The following is an 18,674-nucleotide window of genomic DNA, read 5'->3' on the forward strand; positions in this document are numbered from 1 at the left end:
AAGGGCGATTAGCTGGATGAAGAAGGGAGGAAGAAAGGTCTGAGGGGATGGAAGCTTGGAGGGGGACCTGCCTGGGTTGCAGGGGGCTTCGCCAGGGAGTGCAGGGCCCTCCTGGAAGTGGAGGAGGAGAGGGGGACGGGGGAGGTGGGGGCGGTGGGTGGAGTTCTCAGAGGCCCTTGCTGGGTTTACTTAAGAAAGCAGGGGCTGGTGCTGGATGCTGTGGGGAGCAGTAGCATGGAGGTGGCCTGCAGCGGGGACAGACTCTCAAGGCTGCTGCAGTGACTCAGATGAAAGAGGATGGCAGCCCAGGAGGGCACTGGTGTGCTGGGCCAAGAGATTTCGAGGAGGGAAAGCAGACAGGACTGGGTGTGGGAGGGGGAGGGAGGCCTCCAGGATGAGGCGCAGGCAATGGGAAGGTGGTCTCCTACGGAAGGGAAGCGCAGCACCGGGCGCCAAGTCCAGCAGCCTGGGCACATCGTGCATTCCGCCAGGTGGCCTGAGCAGGGCGGAGTCCCCAGTGGGGAGGAGGCACAGGGCAGCACTTCTGTGAACAAGGCCATGTGTGGGGTCCCACAGGTGCAGGTGGGGCATCCCAGTCTAAGCCCAGGGGACCAGAAAACTACCCCTGATACCAGCCAGCTAGCTGTGAGGGGTCCTGAGGCCAAGGCTGTGCTTCCAGGTGGGCTCAGGCTGGCAGAACTCTCATATCCAGGCCCTGCCATGCCTCTGCCTGGGAAAGGTCAAAGGATCTCTGGGCCATCCCCTCCTCCAGAAGCCTGGAGCAGCCGAATTCTGCAGGGTGCCGGGTGCTTCTGCGTGTCCACGCTTAAGACCCGGCCCCAGGCCTGGCAGACCTCCCCACACCTGGGAACAGGCTCTGCTTGTTGGAGGGCTTCCCCAGAAACCCACAGTACCCCATGCACCTCGCTGGGAAGCTCCTCAGAGATTAAGGGCTTGTCTTTTGCCAAGACATGGGGTGAGAAGAGGGCAGCTTGTGCTCGGAGGCCCAGGTGGTCCTCGCTTCCTCCCATGGATTCTGGGTCTGCTGCCCCCACCCCCCGACAAGTGCAGCCTGAAATGCCTGCTCTCCCCAGCTGGGCACTCAGCCGGCAGCAGTAAGCACAAACCAACTGATCAATACTTTGAATGTGCTTGGGTCCTGCTGTGAAAAGGAATCCCCTGGTGAGCACTTTCATAAATTGAAAAATTCTTCTGAAAGTGAATAATCCTCCCCAACTATTAAATACAGATTTCCACCAAGTGAGAGTCGTAGAGAGCAGAAAGCAACTGCCTTTAGGATGGTGACAGCTGAGTCTCCATGCACCCTCCAGGCCTGGCCCTGGAGCTCCTGGAGCAACAGGCATTGCTGCCACAGCTGGGGCTGCAGACACCGTCATCGCTAGGACCTTGATTTGAAAAGGAAATCTGCAAAACCAGCCAGAGTGCTTTGGGCCCAGAAGGAGGAGGCATTTTGTATACCGTTGTGTTTTCCTGGCCGCCGAGCACTGGTTAACTCAGCAGGCATGTGGGGCCACATCTGTCACTCATTGCAGTGTGACAATCAGGGGGCCACAGAACAGCTGTCCCTGCCCTTTGGGCTTGAGGGAATTAGGGCCCAGAAAGCTAGGGCAAGTTGCCCAGGGTCACATAGCCAATTAGTGGCAAAGCTGGAACAAGAGTCAGGATCCAGGGCTGTGGAATCCCAGCCCAGAATTCTTCCCCCATACACATCACTTCCATCCAAAAGGTGACATCATCTACCTGGCCCAGGGTTTGGGAACTAATTCAGTTGGTGGTTCTTTTTGGAATTGTGTGAGCAGAGCTGTTCAGCCTTAACCAGCCTGAGCCTGCGGCTCTGCTGAGCCATCTTGTCACACCCAGGCCAGTTGCCCACACGGCTTGCTCCCACCGCCTTATCTCCAGCCAGGCCTTGATCCACCACCTCTGTCCCCTCTGTGGGTGTCCCACAGGTCCACCCCAAGAATAAACTCAGCATCCCCTCCCTTCCTGGATGTGACACCACCATCCCTCCAGAAACCTGGAGATGGTCCTCACGCCTCCCCACGCCCTCCCTTCCCACATCCACGGTCTGAATACTTCTCTTCCTATGTCCTTCCGTCACCGTTGGAGCCCAGGCCTGTGTCACTTCTCTCTTGGATATAGAAAGACTGTCACCATCATAAAATAACTCCAATCTGCCACCGTCGAGCACTTTCTGTGTGCCAGGCACGCAGCAAACTGCTCACCATGTGCTGTCTCATTTAACCTTCAACAAATGAGGAAACTGAGGTTCTGGGGACCTGATTCCCTTTCCCAAGGTCACACAGCTGATAGGAGGCAGAGTTCAGGTTCGTTCGCAGGTCTGACTCCAAGGCCAAACTCTCCACACGGTGCTTTCCTTCCTCCCCTCGGCCTCCTGAGTCGCTCCCCCTCCTGCCTCTGTGTGGATTCATCAGAAACCCAAGCCTCACCTCTCCACTCCCCTGCACGGAATCCCTGTGGCTCCCTGGTGCCCACAAAGCCCTTCTTCATCCCTGAGCTTGCCTGGACCATGTGGCCTGCACCACACTCTGGGAGTAGAAGCAGGAGCCTTGATCCCCACCTTATAGATGCAGAAGCAGAGGCTCAGAGAGGCGCAGGGGCTTGTCCAGGAGGGAGTCTTGGTAGGCGGCTGATGCTAGTAGCCCATGTGGACAGAGCTCACTGGTCAGGGTGGAGTAGGGCACATGGAAAGGTAATTCTAGAACACCAGCCAGAGGGTTCCGCACATACCCGGGGGGCCTGGGGTTGTGGCAGGGGGGCTTAGAGGGTGGGGGGCTCAGTTCTGCCTGCCACCCTCTCTCGTTCCCCTGCCAAAGGAAATAGCCCTGCCCGAGGACAGTCTAGGTCATTCTGGCCCAAGGATCTGGGCCTCCTATATCCACCTACTAGCAATGCCAAGGACGGGCTTTGTCCAGGGGTCTTAGAGGCAGGCAGGAGAGGCCAGGCTGGGGAGAGCATTGGTCATCTGAAGGCCCTAACTGACAAATGCACAAGTATCTATAAACTGAACAGGGTAGTTGGTGGCTCTTCCCTCCTTCTTCCTTCTAAGCCCTGAGGTGGGTCTGGGAGAAGCTTCTGACATCCCCAGGTCCAGAGCCCATGGGCCTGGGCACTGTCTGTCCCAGCCCCAGGTGGCCAAGACACCAGGCAAAGGTAGGTACACACCAGGGTGGCAAGGCCCCGGAGGGGCCTGATGGGGCTGCAAACCAGGCTCCTCTATGTCGAACTCCCAGGCAAGGGTGGGAGTTGAGAGAGGCTGGCCCAGGAAATGGGAGGAGGGGCAGAGGGTCCCTGTCCCTGGCTTGCTTGCTTTCCTGAAAGTCCCCACAATTGTGGAATGGAAGGAGGTGCTTGCCAGGCCCCTCCTCGGCCCCTCTCTGAGGGTCTCCTCCCCAAGAAGCTCGCCCCATGCCACAGCTGTGTCTAACATAAGGGACGCTGTTTTTGCAGGTTTTGTGGTTTTGTTCCTTTGAACCATGTCCAACCCATCTTACGTCACAATGCCATGCTTTACTTGGTAACCAACACATCGGCACCCACTGGCATTTGGAGAACTTGTTCTGTAGTTATATAACAGTTCTGAGTTGTCTGTGATAATGTATTCTCTGTGTTTCCAATTGTCAGTTGGGGAATCTTTCCCCCCAACCTTTCAATTTCTGGGTTTGATTTTTTTTTTTTTTTTTTTTTTATTATCATATTTGGTTTTTTTTTGCTTTTTAAAGTCATTATTCCTTTGGGTATGTAGCCCCTCCCAGTGGCTGCTTGTTTTCGCATTATGTTTGTGACTTCTTTTGACTGTCAATGTTGAGCCAGTCTTGCCAAGAAACAATATCAAGTATTTCCTATTTCTCTACTTCTTGAAAAAAAATTTTTTTAATTTAAAAAAAAAAAAAAAAACTCTTAATGGGAACCTGGCCCTGTCTGTCTTCTCTGTTCTGCAGAAATGTTGAAGGAATTGAACCAGCAGCGCAGAGCGAAAGCGTTTACAGACCTGAAAATTGTTGTTGAAGGCAGAGAGTTTGAAGTCCACCAAAATGTTCTAGCTTCCTGCAGCTTGTATTTCAAGGACCTGATTCAAAGGTTTGCCTTCCTTCCAGCTGTGGTCGGGTCTGTTCCTTTGTAGGACGCTTTTGTGTCGCTTTTCTCCTCCCCTCTCTTGCAGGTTCCTGAAGTGTGACTCCCTGTCACAGAGCCAGTAGCCATCTCTCCTCCTCCTCCCAGCACCCTCTCACACACAGCCTCAGAGCAGTCCCTGCCCCAGCCCTGCCCCCCAGCGTTGCTGGTCACCGGGGGGGGGGGGGGGGGGGGGGGGGGGGGGGGGCCTCTGCCAGCAGCAGGCCACACCCCCGCCCCGCCCCCAGGATCCTGCATTCTTAGTGGCTCACAAGCCCTCCCTGAGATTAGGAGGACTGCGGGCTCCATTTTAAGGGACCATTGCACATTGCTCCTATTGGCCCAGTGCAGGGTCCCCGGTGCCATCGTCACTGCTGTCGATGGTGAACTTAATGCCAGGAAAGCACATCGACCAGATCATCCCCCACGGAGGCGCATGAGGTGCCTAAGGGGCCACTTTTCCCCAGCCCAAATCGGGGAGAAGAGACTTATAGCCAAAGCCTCATCCACGCTGCATGTCTTGATACTTGTACACAAGCCAAACTGGCGCTGTCTGAGCGCAGACCAGGTGTGTCCTAAACACGGTCGCTCTCAGCCGCTGCTCCCTTCCACCCTCGCCCCAGCTACTTCTACCTGAATGAATCTTAATGGTGCATGAGCATCTTTTTTTTTTTTTTTCCATTATGTTGATTTTTAATTTGTCTGCTTCATACCCTTGCAAAGAAGTCAGGGGCCACCTCTAGCACCTTAGAGAGGGCGAGCAGCGAGGGTCCAGCCCAGGGCACAGCTCACGACTCTCTCACCCTCAGCAGATTAATGCCGCTGCTCATTCTGCCTTGCAGCCTCCTCGGGGCGGACGCTGAGCCGGGCCTGTGCTCAGAGTGGGAGGACAGGACCTCCGCTTGCTTCCCAATGCTGTGTTTGGACTTGCCGACTAACCCCAGAGCAACTGTGTTTTGTTTCAGGACGACACTGGCTGGCATCGCCTGTCTGATCCGTTGTGTCCGTCCACATAGAGCTGAGCTGCCCGGCGTGCCAGCCCGCCCGGCCACGCTGGCCCTCGGCCACACAGGAAGGGGCACACTCTTTGTGACTGCCCATCTCCCAGCCAACTCGGGTCTCCCACCACGGTGCTTGGTTCTCTCTGTCCGAGCACAAGGGTTAGGGGCATGAGGTCTGGGGTGAAGGAGCAGGTCTGGTGGCTTCTTCAGGCCAGGCAGGTCTTTGTGGCACCACTCTCAGCAAATTCTGGAAGCAGCAGTGACCTGCATCTGGCTGCTGGAGTGCAGATGGGCATCCTCTGTCCTGGGGCCTTGCTCCAGCCCAGCTGGAGAGTACAGAAGGGGGCAGGGCAGTACTGAGCAATGGCCCAGCTCTAGGCTGGACCGGTGCAGGCAGGAGACACGCAGGAGCCTTTTGGCTGCCTTTGGAGGCCTCACGCTGAAAGCCAAACTCTTGCACACAGCAGAGAAGAGGACCCCGCTAGGTGGGAACCGAAAGTAGTGAAGCCTTCCTGGACAGGGCCAGAGAGGGAGAAAGAGTATTCCAGGCAAGGGGGGCTGGGGACAGTGACTGGCATGAGCAGGGGGGAGGGGCAGACGGCCCTAACCCTGCACTGGGACCCTGGGCTTGGTCTGAGGTGGGGGCCATCAAAAGCAGTGGGACAGCAGTAAGATGCGTCTCAGTGGCCCTGACTGGAAAGGAGGGTGCCCCAGGCAGACAAGAGCGTGGAGACCTGGATCCTACACCTGACTCTGCCACCCGTCCTGTGACCCCATGCTAGGCACATCCTCTCTCTCAGGCCTCAGGTTTTCTTATCTGTAAACCAGGAGTTTAGTTCAAATGATGTCTAGATCTCCTTCCAGCTCCTACACATGAGGGTGACAGTCAGCGGACGAGCAGGGTCAGTCTGGAGAGGCTCCACAAGTGCACCAGGACATGAGAGGGCGAGGTGTCTGGGGCACTGGAGGGCACAAGGAGGAAGGCGGGTCCACAGACCAGTGTCAGGAGAGAGCTGGGGGAAGATGACCACTGAGCGCTTGATGTGTCAAACTTTAGCAGCCTGAAGGACACCCAGGTCCCCAAGTGGAGACGCCTGATAGGCAGCCGGCTGGACAGATCCCAGCCCAGAGAGGTCTGAGGTCTGGGAGACAGGGCAGGGGGTCCTCCGTGTACAGGAGAGTCACACGGGAACCAGGAGGGGCACCCTGCAGCTGAAGGTTACACTTCTAACTTTTGCTTCCCTCGTCCTAACCACGGGTGCACACACGTGATAAGTTCATGCCAATAAGTGCAGACAGACGCCTTCAGGGGGAGGAAGCGGGACATTTACAGGAAAATGATTTCCTTCCCAGCCACATAAAAACATCAGGAATTTCATATACTTGGTGGTCAGAGAGCAGCTGCCATGGTCACCATGCCATTTCAGTCCGCTTTACATCTGTGACCCTGGAGACTTAGTGGCCCAGCTGGAGAGACTTGGCCCTGCCCTCTGAGCCAGAGCAGGGGCCTCCCTTTCAGGTGGCTGCACTCTTGTAAGAGGTGGGAGTGGGGAGGATTTATGGGACATGGTGTCCTGGTGCTTACCTTCATGTGAGCCGGCACTGACCCACCTGGGTAAGCCCCGTCAGGGGCAGGTGACCCTCTGTGCTGTCCCAGGACCCTCAGGTCTGGAGCAGGCTGGATTCCTCCCCACCTCTGCCTGGAGAAGGTGAGGTGTCCACTGCTGCAGCCCCAGCAAGGACACTCACCCAGCACCTGAGCCCAGCAAAGACAGTGCCTGCCAGCCCCAATCCCAGCATGGACGCCCTCCCCCGGGGCACAGGACAGATATATGGGAAGCCAAGTCACTCACTCTCACTGGGCACACAAGCAGGGGCCCTCCTGGGGCCGGGTCTCTCACAGACACCAGACCCCAGAGTGTGGGGGGAAGCTGTAAACAAGCAGGAAGGCAGAGCAGGGGGGGTCCCAGAAATGGATTTAGAAGCTCAGGGGCCAAGTGACTCACTCTGGGGAAGAGGGGCATCTTGGGGGCTCCCAGGAAGATGCGGCCTCTGCCTCGGGAGGTGAATGAAGGGCAGGAATCAGGGGAAAGCGTGTGCAAGCTTGTGGGGGAGCAGGATGCTTAAGGCACTCAGGGAGCTCGGTGCCCCTGCAGTGCCAGGTGTGGGAGTGAGGAGGGAGGGAGAGGCAGGGGAAGGAGGCAGGACCCCGAGCACAGGGCCTTTGGTTTAAGCCTGGGGTGCTGTTTGTGCACGAGTGCGTATGTGCGGATGTTAGAAACACTTGTAAATGGCCGCAGGACCTGCAGCCCCCCTCGAGACATGATCACCCCGTCCCACCAGGTCCTCTGGGTGGGGCTAGAGGCCAAGGAAGCCGTGGAGAAGCTCAGAGCAAGGCCTGTGCTGAGACACTGGGCCCCATGCCCCTTGTTACCCTATCAGGGTCCCTGAGACAGGGGTGACAATGACCCTGCAGGCAGGGAGCCAGAGCTTTGTCCCTGGACAATGAGAGGGGCAGTGCTGTGTGACAGCCACCCCCACGTGCACCAGGGCTTGGAGGGAGCCCAGCAGGACTGAGGTGGAGGAGAGAGCAGGCTGAGGCCACTTTGGGAAGGGAGGAGGATCTAGTCGGGGTCCCGGGGTTCCAGCCTCCCAAGTCCAGAGTTGCTTCTCAACTCCAGTGAGCAGAATGCAGATCTGCCCTGAATTTTGTCTTGCGGCCATGCAGAAGTCCCTTTCCTTTTCCTCTGGAGGCCAGGTGCCGCAGGGGACATTGGCCGCAATGCCAGTCACCCCTGCTCCCTGGCAGGGTGGACTGCAGGTCCCATCAGGAGCTGGCAGAGGCGCCACCTCCCACCCTAGCCTGTCCCCTGCCAGCACTTCCAGACCCACTCCCCAGGCCACAGAGGAGAGCTGTCCCCTCATGACACCAAACACAGCAGAGACCTGACCCTGGCGTCGTCCTCTCCAGCTGAAAGCCTCACCCCCCAAAGCCTGTCAGTGCCTTCGCCACATTTGAATTCTCTTCTGTTTTCATACTGAATGAAAATGGATGGACAGATTAGCCAATTTTCACGAAGCCCCACGTCTGGGCTCGGGCCTCTCACTCCTGCCCAGCCATGGTGGGGGAAGCTGGGGCGGATATCAGCTGAAGGACTGACCTACCTGAGTGCCACAGGGCCTGGACAGCGGGGGCCCAACACCCTTCACACGCCAGCCGAGCCACGCACCCCACACCCCCTTCCGGGAAGCTGGGCATCCGGGTGGCCGCATCTGCCCCCTTTCTCTGGCAGAATAGAGAGGTGTGCCTTGAAAACCAGATGACGAGAGAGATTCACACACCACAGCAGCTGGCAGAATGACATGAGACAGAAAAGTCACCAAGGGTGGGCCAGGGCCCTGTGAGACCCATGTGTACCCTGGAGATGATGACGTGCCACACATCCATGCATGGGGCAGGGCAGGAATCACATCAGAGGGCAGGGTCATCTCTCCTGAGCAGGGAAGGGCACCAGCCACGTTCATCGCCTGCCTCGTGCCTGTCCCCCACCCGCCACTGCCCCACTGTCCCCTCCCATTATTCCAGACAGGCCCCCTTGAAAAATGAAAACACCTGACCAGAAAGGTGCGGACAGGCTGGAGGTGGACTCTGTCCTGAAGTCTGGGGTGGGCAGTTCTGCTCCCTGATGACTCCATTGCTGATGGTGGAATTTCAAACATCCTAATAGCTGTGACTGGGTGTTCCTGACACATCCACAGGCCCAGCCCTGCTGAGCAGCAGCTCTGTCCCACACCTGGGCCCTCCTGGGCCAGCCACTCTTGGAAGAAGGTGACTGTGGGAAGTTCTCATCTTCTGATGGAACCCTGGGGCCATGTGAGCTGGGAAGCACCAGCCTGCCCACGCTCCATGCTCCCACCCCAAGTGTCCCGTTCATTGACGAGGCCACTGCCTGTCCTGCCCTGTAGCACACCCCTTCCTGGTGGGTTATGACCCCGATGGGCAGCAGTGCCACAGTGTACTCTATGGGACCCAGTAGAACAAGACACCTGGACCCTAAGAACCAACTCAGGACAGGGACAGAATGGTCATTGTGGAGGACGCGGCTGCCCATCAGTGACCAGGGCTACCCATAGGGGAGGTGTCTCCTAGGGAGCCTCTGATCAGAGGGAAGAAGCCAAAAGAGCAGTGAGGTCCAGTCCCAAGACAGTCTGATGGTCAGGGATGGAGAGTCATCACCGGTCTCCCATGGCCCTCACAGCTCTCTGGGCCACATACGAACACCTCTAAGGACAATAATCGTGTGTGTGCCGGTGGGACGTTCACGGCTTCGCTGTTTTCCTGCCTCCAGATTTCAAACTCAGCTGCTGACAAAGACCCCATCATTTTCCCAAGGATTCCTCTGTGGCCACGTGGAACACAGCTCATGTGACCCTAGGGGCCTCAGCCCCACCCCCACATATCGTTTGCCCATCAGCCCCCTCCACTCCATAGTGGTCCCCAGGGGCCAGAGGAGCAGAGCCACGGCATGCATCCTAGGCCAGGGTCCTCCTGCGATGCTCCTTGGTCATGCAGGCACCAACTGGTTCCCAGGACTCTCTCCCTAGCTCAGACTCTGGGCAAGACAGTGCAGGCATGCTGGTCCCATCACACCCGTCCCTCAGGACCCTGGTCTGTTCATGCCCAGTGTGTCCTCTCACTGGGTGAGTCTTGGTTACCAGGGTCACATGGGTTCCAGTGTGCATCCGCGTGCATGTGCATGTGTGTGCACGTGCATCCTGAGGTCCCACCCCAACCCCTTGCTGAGTTTGAGCTCCTCTGCCTGGGGACTCGTGGTAGACAGGTGGGCTGTCCAGAGGCAAAGGTGGCAGTGACTGGGGCCTTGGGAGAAGTGAGCAGCCCTGCTTTGGCCCCTGCGGCTGGCCCTGGCTGAGGCCCAGCATCACCTGCACAGAGCAAGAAGGGAGTGAGGTGGGAAGGCCAGACAGTGGCACAGAGGAGAGAAGAGACAGGCAGCAAAGGCTTGGAGTAGGAGCTTGACCAGGTGGCCTGTGAGGGTTCAGGATTTCTGTGATTTCAAGTAATCACATAATGAACTGTTTTTATACTTAACAAAGCTACACAAGCATGGAAACCATCCCGATAGCAGGAGACTAGGTGTGTTAAGTCACTATAGCAATCACCACATGCATGTGTGGGTTTGGAGGGGCCTCTGCTCAGGGGCCTGCACCTTGCCCCTCACTGTCTGGGCTCACCCAGAGCAGAAGGCCCCTCAGGGTCCCCGGTCAGATGAGTCATTCCATGGGGAGGGACCCTGGACACTGGCTGGGGGAGCAGATCACATCGTCGTAAACTGCTCTCTTTCCAGTCAGAGGTGTGTTTTAAAGGCCCTGGGAGGCCAGTGCCGAACCTGAGAGAATGCAGCTCTAATGGTGGGATTTCAGGTACTGTCGTGCATTGCAGAATCTCGTGGGAAGGGTATTTTCCATCCTCCTTCACGTGAAATCTCCATGGGACTTTCAACCTCATCTAGTTCAATCCTCTTGTTTTGCAGATGAGGCTTAGGGCTGGAGAGGCCAAGGCTGCCCACCTGTTGGTCCAGAGCTGGAGCACCCAGGTCCCCTAGCCCCCCGCCACCCACACAGCAGGCAGCCTCTCTCCCTGTGGCCAGCCTGCTCATTTGCTGGACACCTCTACAGCCCCCATGCCAGCCACAGGTGCACCCAAGGGACCAGTCACAAGAGTCTTGACCCCAGGCCTCTCAGAAGTGAGTGGTTGGCTTGCAGAGGTCATTTCCCATCATGTGGCCGAGCCCAGCCCTGGGCAGGACCAGGCTCAGTACGGGAAGCAGGGCTGGCCAGAGCAGCCAGGATCGGGGCCAAGCCTATGGCCTTTGTGAAACCTGCCTCCTGACCCTTAATGCTGCGGGTGTTTTTCCTCCTGGCGTCACTTCTGTATTGGTGTTATTTTGCCTCATCGTATCTGTTTCCTTCCAGGTCCAGCTTTAGGGTGCGGCTGCCAGGCCTTAGGAGCCTTTGCAATGGTCTTATATTTCTGTAGACACCAGATATAAACAGATTTATATATTTGTGTCCCTTCCCCACTCCCCCAGTTCACAAGCCCGATGCACACTCTACACTCTACGCAGGCCACCCTCTGACCTCTGACCCCGTGTTCCATGTGGCAGGAGGGCCCCACCCCGGGCCAGGTCCCAGGTCATGGCTGCTGGCTGTCTGTGGCGGAAGTCCTTGGTTGTTCCCTCTTCCCCTCCTCCCAGCTCTGACCATTCTGTCCGTCTATCTCGTCTTGTCCTCAGTTTCAAAGCAATGTCATGAAGGTCTTCCTTTCCATGCCTAAAAGGAAACAATATGTTTGAGGGAAGAGGTGAGGTTGGGGATGGGTTCCAGCAGCTGGGGGCCTCTGGTCTTTGGGGAGATCAGACGAAGTCTGGATTGGCTGGAATCACGGCCAGTTGGGAGCCTCCCAAGCCTGGGTCACACTGAGGAATCTGCCATCTGGGGCAGCCGGGCCTCAGTGGGCCATGTCGGTCTGGCTTGGTGGAGTCGCCAGGGCCAGCAGTGCACTGAAGCATATTGTTTCCCTTTGAGGTCAGTCCTGGTCCTCGTCCCCATCCATAGCTCATGCTTTTTGATTTGCATCTTTTTTTGCATGGACATGCCTAGTAGTGGTAAGCAGGGTTTTCTGTTCTTCGGGGCATCTCTGGTCAGACTCTTCTCTTTCAGATCCCGTGTCAGGTCATTAGGTTCAGGTGTGTCATTTCTGTGTCCTTTGAGTCCTAAAACAAAGGGCGTGTGACCAAGTTGTGCAGGGAGATCTAGCCCTGTGAGGAAGCGGCGCAGTGGCCGCGGGGGTGGCAGGTGAGGACATGCTGGTCTCTGTGCCTAGGTCCGTGCAAGATGGCGGCCAGAGCAGCCGGGAGAAGCTGGAGCTCGTGCTGTCCAACCTGCAGGCTGACGTCCTGGAACTACTCCTGGAGTTTGTCTACACAGGCTCCCTGGTCATTGACTCAGCCAACGCCAAGACCCTGCTGGAGGCAGCCAGCAAGTTCCAGTTCCACACCTTCTGCAAAGTCTGTGTGTCCTTTCTCGGTGAGCCCTGGGGCACATGTGTCACTGGGGGTAATAGTGCAGATGTGCGAAAAACTGAAAAAGCAAGGACTAAGAGGGGAGGGCTGTGTGTGCACCCACAAACACTCTAGGATGTGGCTGGGTTTGCAAAGCTGTCCTAAGGTGACTATTTGGATAACCATGTGCAAAGGTCTTCTCCCATGGGCATGGACTGAGGGGGTCTCGGCGTACTTTCATGTAGGCAGGAGAGGTACACTGCGCCCTGCACAGGTCTTGTGAGGACAACCCAGGCCATGAGGGCCGTATGAGTTTTCTGTTCTTGGGAAGAGCCTGTGCCTGGCCTCATGGCCTGTTCTCTCAACCCTGAACAAAGCAGCCACAAACCTGTTTTCCCTTGCACATATTAATACCTGGGCCACACCAGATGTCTGTACAGCTCTGGACAGTATCTTGACTGTCCCTTGGATACCCAGACCTACTGCCCAGGATGCAGATCTGAGTGTCAGGAGCTCCCAGCAGGCCCCTTCCCAGGGTATAGTTTAGTGCTACTGGCCTGGGCGGGAGCAGGGAGAGTCACAAGGAACCCTTGGCCTGGGACATGGAGTGCAGAGAGAGAAACTTAGGGGCTGAGCCCAGAGGTGGGAGCAGACCCAGCAAAGACAGCTGGAGGCACTGAACAATCTAGAAGGGTCAGGAACCAAAGCGGCAGAGTTAGACTCACAAACTGATTGGCCTGCTGGAACCCAGACCACCTAGGCTGGAAGAACCGTCAGCCAGATCTCAGGAGAACTGGTCAGGCTGACCCCAGATTCTAGAAGGTCTCACTGGGTGAGGCTGAGGCCCGTGGAAGGTGATGGGTGGGTATACAAGGGGTGCTACTTCTGGCATGACTTACAAAATGGGTCTGTGACCTCAGACTGTCATGATAGGGAAGACACTACAAGCCTCACTGTGACCCTTGACCTCCACTACAGTATGACCTCTGCCCCTGGCACAGGCCCAGGCTCTGAAGCCCAGGCCGCCTCCCTCCACAGTCAGTGAGGAAGCTCCAAGCTGGGCCTTCATACCTCAAAGTCTCAGTCCTTCTGCCGGGACCTGTGGGAGCAGAGGGAGGCCACAGAGAGTCACATGAGATGGGGCAGAGAACCCCGGAAATGGATCTGAGCTCCAAGGACCCAGGAAGTGGACTTGTGGGGACTTAGTGCTAGAGGCAGAGTCACAGGACATGGGCTCAGAGAGGGTCCTTGGGTCAGCAGTCCTGCACTCTCGCCCCCAGAGAAGCAGCTGACCGCCAGCAACTGCCTGGGGGTGCTGGCCATGGCCGAGGCCATGCAGTGCAGCGAGCTCTACCACATGGCCAAGGCCTTCGCACTGCAGATCTTCCCCGAGGTGGCGGCCCAGGAGGAAATCCTCAGCATCTCCAAAGATGACTTCATCGCCTATGTCTCCAACGACAGCCTCAACACCAAGGCCGAGGAGCTGGTATACGAGACAGTCATCAAGTGGATCAAGAAGGACCCTGCGTCCCGCGCACAGGTAGGGTCTGCCCCACCCCTGCCCCTTCTCCCCGGGCCTGGGGGCACCGGGCAGTGATGGGATGTGCAGCAAGAAGGAAGGGGGTGGGGGCGGGGCTGCAGGGGAGCGTGTGGCAGCCAGCAGGCCCGGCAGGGAGGAGAAGGCTGGTCCTGCTCCCCTGGCAGCAGAGAGGTGAAGGGAGGACTTAGAGATGAGAAACCAGTCACCAGAAGATTCTCAAGGGCTGGCATTCCCCCTGAAGGAGACCCAGGCCAACCAAGACCTGTGTGGGCAGCACGAGGGCCCTATGGGGAGAAGTGGGTGCCTGAGCCAAGGTGCTCTAGGGCTCCCAGGAACCCAGCAGAAGGAGCCCCCACCCATGCTCCAGTTATTGAAGGGATGGAGAGCACCTGAGCACCTGGAGGGACCAAATGAAAACCATACTGGAGACGGGATACCACTACACACATGATGGGAGACAGCAGGAGTCCCTCGGAGGGGACAGTGGGAGGAATCAGAGCCACAGTACAAGTGAGGAAAGGAAGGGTGGCAGTATTCCCAGAGAGGCACCTTAGTCACAGGGAGCCACTGGGTGCAGATGCATGCACGTCTCAGCAGGGCCTCCCGACCAGAAGGCACAGGCTGGAGGCCCCACTCAGAATGCAGTGGCCTGGGTTCTTACCTGTGAGGAGCCCTGGAGTCAGTGAGGCTGACCAGGTAGCTCTCAGAAGAGCTCAGAATCCACCCAGAGAGCAGCAAATGGGGACAATGGCTCGGAAGTAAGGACCCAACCAGGAAGAGCAGGGTCAGGGAGGCAGGATCCCAGGATGAGCTGAGGCAGCTGAGTGACAGGTGAGAAGGGCTATCATGTTTTGGTGGAAGCAAGAAGGGACAAGAAAGAGGGATGGACCAGGTACCAGATCAATAGCACTGAGCTGACAGAGGATGCAGAGACGGCTCCCCAATCTGACCCGGCCACTGAGCCCAGGAGACGGGGCCTCGGACTGATCAGGTGGGGCAGGAGCAAGATTTATTTTCAGAGGAAAGACGTTAAGTTGGGTAGCTACTAGCAGGGACTGCCTGAATTTGCTGCAACTCCCAAATCTATGTCTCTAGCCCAGAACTCCCTCATGAGTGCCAGAGCTCTATCTTCAATTGAATATTGGACATTTCCAGCAGGATGTTTCCCAAATCTGTCTAATTCATTGTGCCCTGGGCTGTCCAGTTAGCCTAGCTGGTCATCGCATGGTGCTGATAACACAAGGTCCAGGGTTTGATCCCTGTGCCTGCCAGCTGCAAAAAAAAAAGTGTGAAGTGTAGGCATGCCCAAAGCCTACACCTCTTCCTTTGTTCCTCATTTCAGTCCCACCCGTTACCCAAGACAGAGGCCTGGATTACGGACACATATCCATGTGGCCACACTGCTCTCATCTCTGTGTCCTTCCTCCTGCTTAAGTGGATCCACTTCTCTCCCCCACATTCAGACCTCTCTAATCTCTGCAGGATTACTGCAGTGGTCTCTGTCTTAGTCCGTTTTGTGCAGCTGTAACAGAATGTCTCAGACTGGGTAATTGATAAAGAAAAGAAATTGCTTTCTTACAGTTCTGGAGGCTGGGAAGTCCAAGGCCAAGGGCCGGCATCTGGTGGGGGCCTTCTTGCTGCATCACGCCACCATGGAAGGCAGAAAGGCAAGAGAGCTCACAAGTGAACTCACTTTTATAACAACCCACTCCCGCGATGATGACATTAATCCATTCATGCGGGCACAGCCCTCATGGCCTAATCACCTCTTAATGGTCCCACTTCTTAATACTGTCACAATGGCAATTAAATTTCAACATGAGGTTTGGAGGGGACATTCAAACCACAGCAGTCTCCTAAGTGTTTTCCCTGCCTTCAGTCTTGCTCCATGCAAATCCATTTTCTACCCTCCAGCCTGAGTGATCTTTCTAAAGAGCAAATTTGGTCACCTCATTTCTCTGTTTATTAGTTCCCTCATCAGCTCTGCAGGAAGAGCCTCACAGTCCTTAGCAAGCATGTCCTAAGGTCACCCGGGCCCTGGCCTCTGCTAACATCTCCAGTTTCATTTCTCCCTGTCTCATTGAGCTCCTTCCAACAAAAACCTTTTGCACTCAAGAAGAATAAACCCCATGCACTCTCCAAGTGCACCATTATCTTTCTCTCTCTGATGCCCCCACATGGGCTTTCAATGTACATGCTCCTCTCCTCAGGCCCAGCAGAAGTCCATCAATCCTTGCATGCCTAGCTCAGACGTACCTGCTCTGAGAAGCCTGACCCACCACAACCCCTCACTAGACACCTTCTGTTGCCCCCTCATGCCTTTTATGTAACAGGACACCCCCCCCCCGCCATTAACCTGTGTACATCTTGAGATCAGAGACTGCACCACATTGGTCTTTGCATCTTAATAACGAGCTTACTGCGTGACACACAGTGGCCATCAGTTACCCACTGGATGAAACAAAAGTGGAGTGAAGGGCGGTTTGCCAGACAGGAAGGAAATTTGAGTCAGGCCATGAAAAATGGCAGTGCAGTCTCCAGAGCCACTCTGAGGCCGTGGGACACCACTGAAGGAGGAGTTGGTGCTGGAGGGACGGGGGCTCTCACAGCTGGACTTGTAAGCTTGACAACTCCCATCTCCTTTAAGCGTTTCTGTATCCTCCTACCTGTTCCTGGGTTCCTGCTGCACCCACATCTCTTTGGGGACCATGCCCCCCTCATTTCATCCCCCCTGGCAGCTTGGTACTCAGCAGGGGTCCACAACCTGGTGCAGTGCAGGAATGAGGTGCAAAGGGACGACTGGACCGTCAACCCTGGGGTCAGCTGCCGCATGCCGGGCCTCCCCGGCCCACCCTCTGAGCACAGTGTCTGCACTCCCTAGCCAAGCACAGACTGGAACTGTCCATTTTTGTGCAGTCCCCCACCTCCTCTTTCCTTCCTCTCGCTGCAACTCTCCAGAGGTGGCTCCCTCTGCAGTCTGAGCAGGGTCTGTGTCTGTTTTGTCCTGCAGTACGCGGCTGAGCTCCTGGCAGTCGTGCGCCTCCCCTTCATCCACCCCAGCTACCTGCTCAACGTGGTTGACAATGAGGAGCTGATCAAGTCGTCAGAAGCATGTCGGGACCTGGTCAACGAGGCCAAACGCTACCATATGCTGCCCCACGCCCGCCAGGAGATGCAGACGCCCCGGACCCGGCCCCGCCTCTCAGCAGGTATTGGGAGACATGCCCCGAACTCCCCAAAGGCAGGTGCCATGGGGTCAGCCCATCTCTGGGTGGTTCCCCAGAGAGGTGCCAGGCACAGAGGCTGACAATATCAGGGTGAGTCCCAAGGGTACGCATCCATGTCCCTGCAGGTGTGGCTGAGGTCATCGTTTTGGTTGGGGGCCGTCAGATGGTGGGGATGACCCAGCGCTCACTGGTGGCCGTCACCTGCTGGAACCCGCAGAACAACAAGTGGTACCCTTTGGCCTCGCTGCCTTTCTATGACCGCGAGTTCTTCAGTGTAGTGAGCGCCGGGGACAACATCTACCTCTCAGGTGAGGCCCCTCAGGGCTGGGGTGGGGACCGGGTACAGGCCTCCCAAGGGGACCTCTCCCCACATGTCAGGGCTGAGGAAGTCCAAGGCCCAGAAGTGTCTCCTTTGCAGGTGAAGCCTTCTCCTTCTGACCCCGGGGCTGGGCCTGCCACCCTCGGGCCCTTCCTCACCCCGCCCGCTCTCCGCACCTCCCTCACTGCCTACAGGTGGGATGGAGTCGGGGGTGACGCTGGCTGATGTCTGGTGCTACATGTCCCTGCTCGACAACTGGAACCTCGTCTCCAGGATGACAGTCCCCCGCTGTCGGCACAATAGCCTCGTCTACGATGGGAAGATTTACACCCTCGGGGGACTTGGCGTGGCGGGCAACGTGGACCACGTGGAGAGGTAACAAGTCCCCAGCCACAGCAGCAGCATCGGCCTCCATTCACTGCAGCTAAAATCACATTCGTCCTCCTCCCCAGCCCCTACCCCATGGCGATGGTCCATTCCTACAGTGACATGAGACAGAAGCAGGCGGGATGACACCAGCCTCAGCCTTCCCCAGTCACTGAGAGGGGGTGCTCTCATCCTGATATCCCAGTTAGGTGTCACACAAGCTGGGGGCCCAAGATGGAATCACGGTGGGGCACAGGGTGAGCACGGCTAGGATGACCAAGCAGTTGGGGAGCAGGATTTAGGACGAAGTCTGGAACCATCGGCCAAAATGTGGGCTATGCTGGTGACTCCACACCAGGCACTCCCTTCCTCCCTCCATCCCACACACCCCAGATCTGTACACAGTGCAGGGCAGGGTCACTGCACACACACTAAGCAATTGGGGGGCACAGCCTGACCATCCCTCTAGAATTCTCCAAAAGAAAATATAAGCCAGTGGGCCCGAGACCTCTGTGTGTTAGCCTGCCCTCTGCTGGGAGGCCCAGGCCGTTGTGCAGGGTCAGGTGTGGACATGAGAGGTGCAGGCTGGCGGTGGGTGCTTCTCTGGGTGGAAATACAAAATCCTTTTCCTTAGAGCCAGGGAAACTGTTCTTGCAGAGCACAGACGCCTGGGGGGAGCTACGGAAAGAGCTCAGGGAGCTTCAAAAGTCGGCCAGAACGGAGGAGGCTCAGTCCTGCTTTTAGAGAAACTAGTGCCCCAGAAAGTGACAAGCTAAGCTGACCCTGGCTCCAAAGTACAACCCAGGAGGTTACAGTTCAGATCACCAGAGCCCTTCTTCCCACGCCCTTCCTGCACCCACGTCATCAGCTGCCACCAGAAAGCACATCTTCTCATGTGACATCTTTTTGCCTGTGAAGCCACACATACCCCTCAATTTGTATTTTTTTTTTCCCTCAGTGGCTAATTGGACACTTGACAAATGT

The 18,674-nt window shown here is 56.8% G+C and overlaps 1 protein-coding gene across 1 annotated transcript in view; it reads left to right on the top strand.

Annotated features, from left to right (window-relative positions):
- The window catches only part of KLHL29 (kelch like family member 29), a 168,714-nt gene that overhangs the window by 142,434 nt on the left and 7,606 nt on the right, over positions 1 to 18,674 (top strand). The window contains exons 5-10 of the mRNA XM_063078911.1: positions 3,984 to 4,122; positions 12,061 to 12,263; positions 13,519 to 13,778; positions 16,789 to 16,987; positions 17,131 to 17,313; positions 17,519 to 17,699. Coding sequence (XP_062934981.1) covers positions 3,984 to 4,122; positions 12,061 to 12,263; positions 13,519 to 13,778; positions 16,789 to 16,987; positions 17,131 to 17,313; positions 17,519 to 17,699 — 1,165 coding nt within the window. The remainder of the gene's footprint in view (positions 1 to 3,983; positions 4,123 to 12,060; positions 12,264 to 13,518; positions 13,779 to 16,788; positions 16,988 to 17,130; positions 17,314 to 17,518; positions 17,700 to 18,674) is intronic.

Source organism: Cynocephalus volans, chromosome 14, assembly GCF_027409185.1.
Source record: "Cynocephalus volans isolate mCynVol1 chromosome 14, mCynVol1.pri, whole genome shotgun sequence".
Classification (NCBI taxonomy): domain Eukaryota; kingdom Metazoa; phylum Chordata; class Mammalia; order Dermoptera; family Cynocephalidae; genus Cynocephalus; species Cynocephalus volans.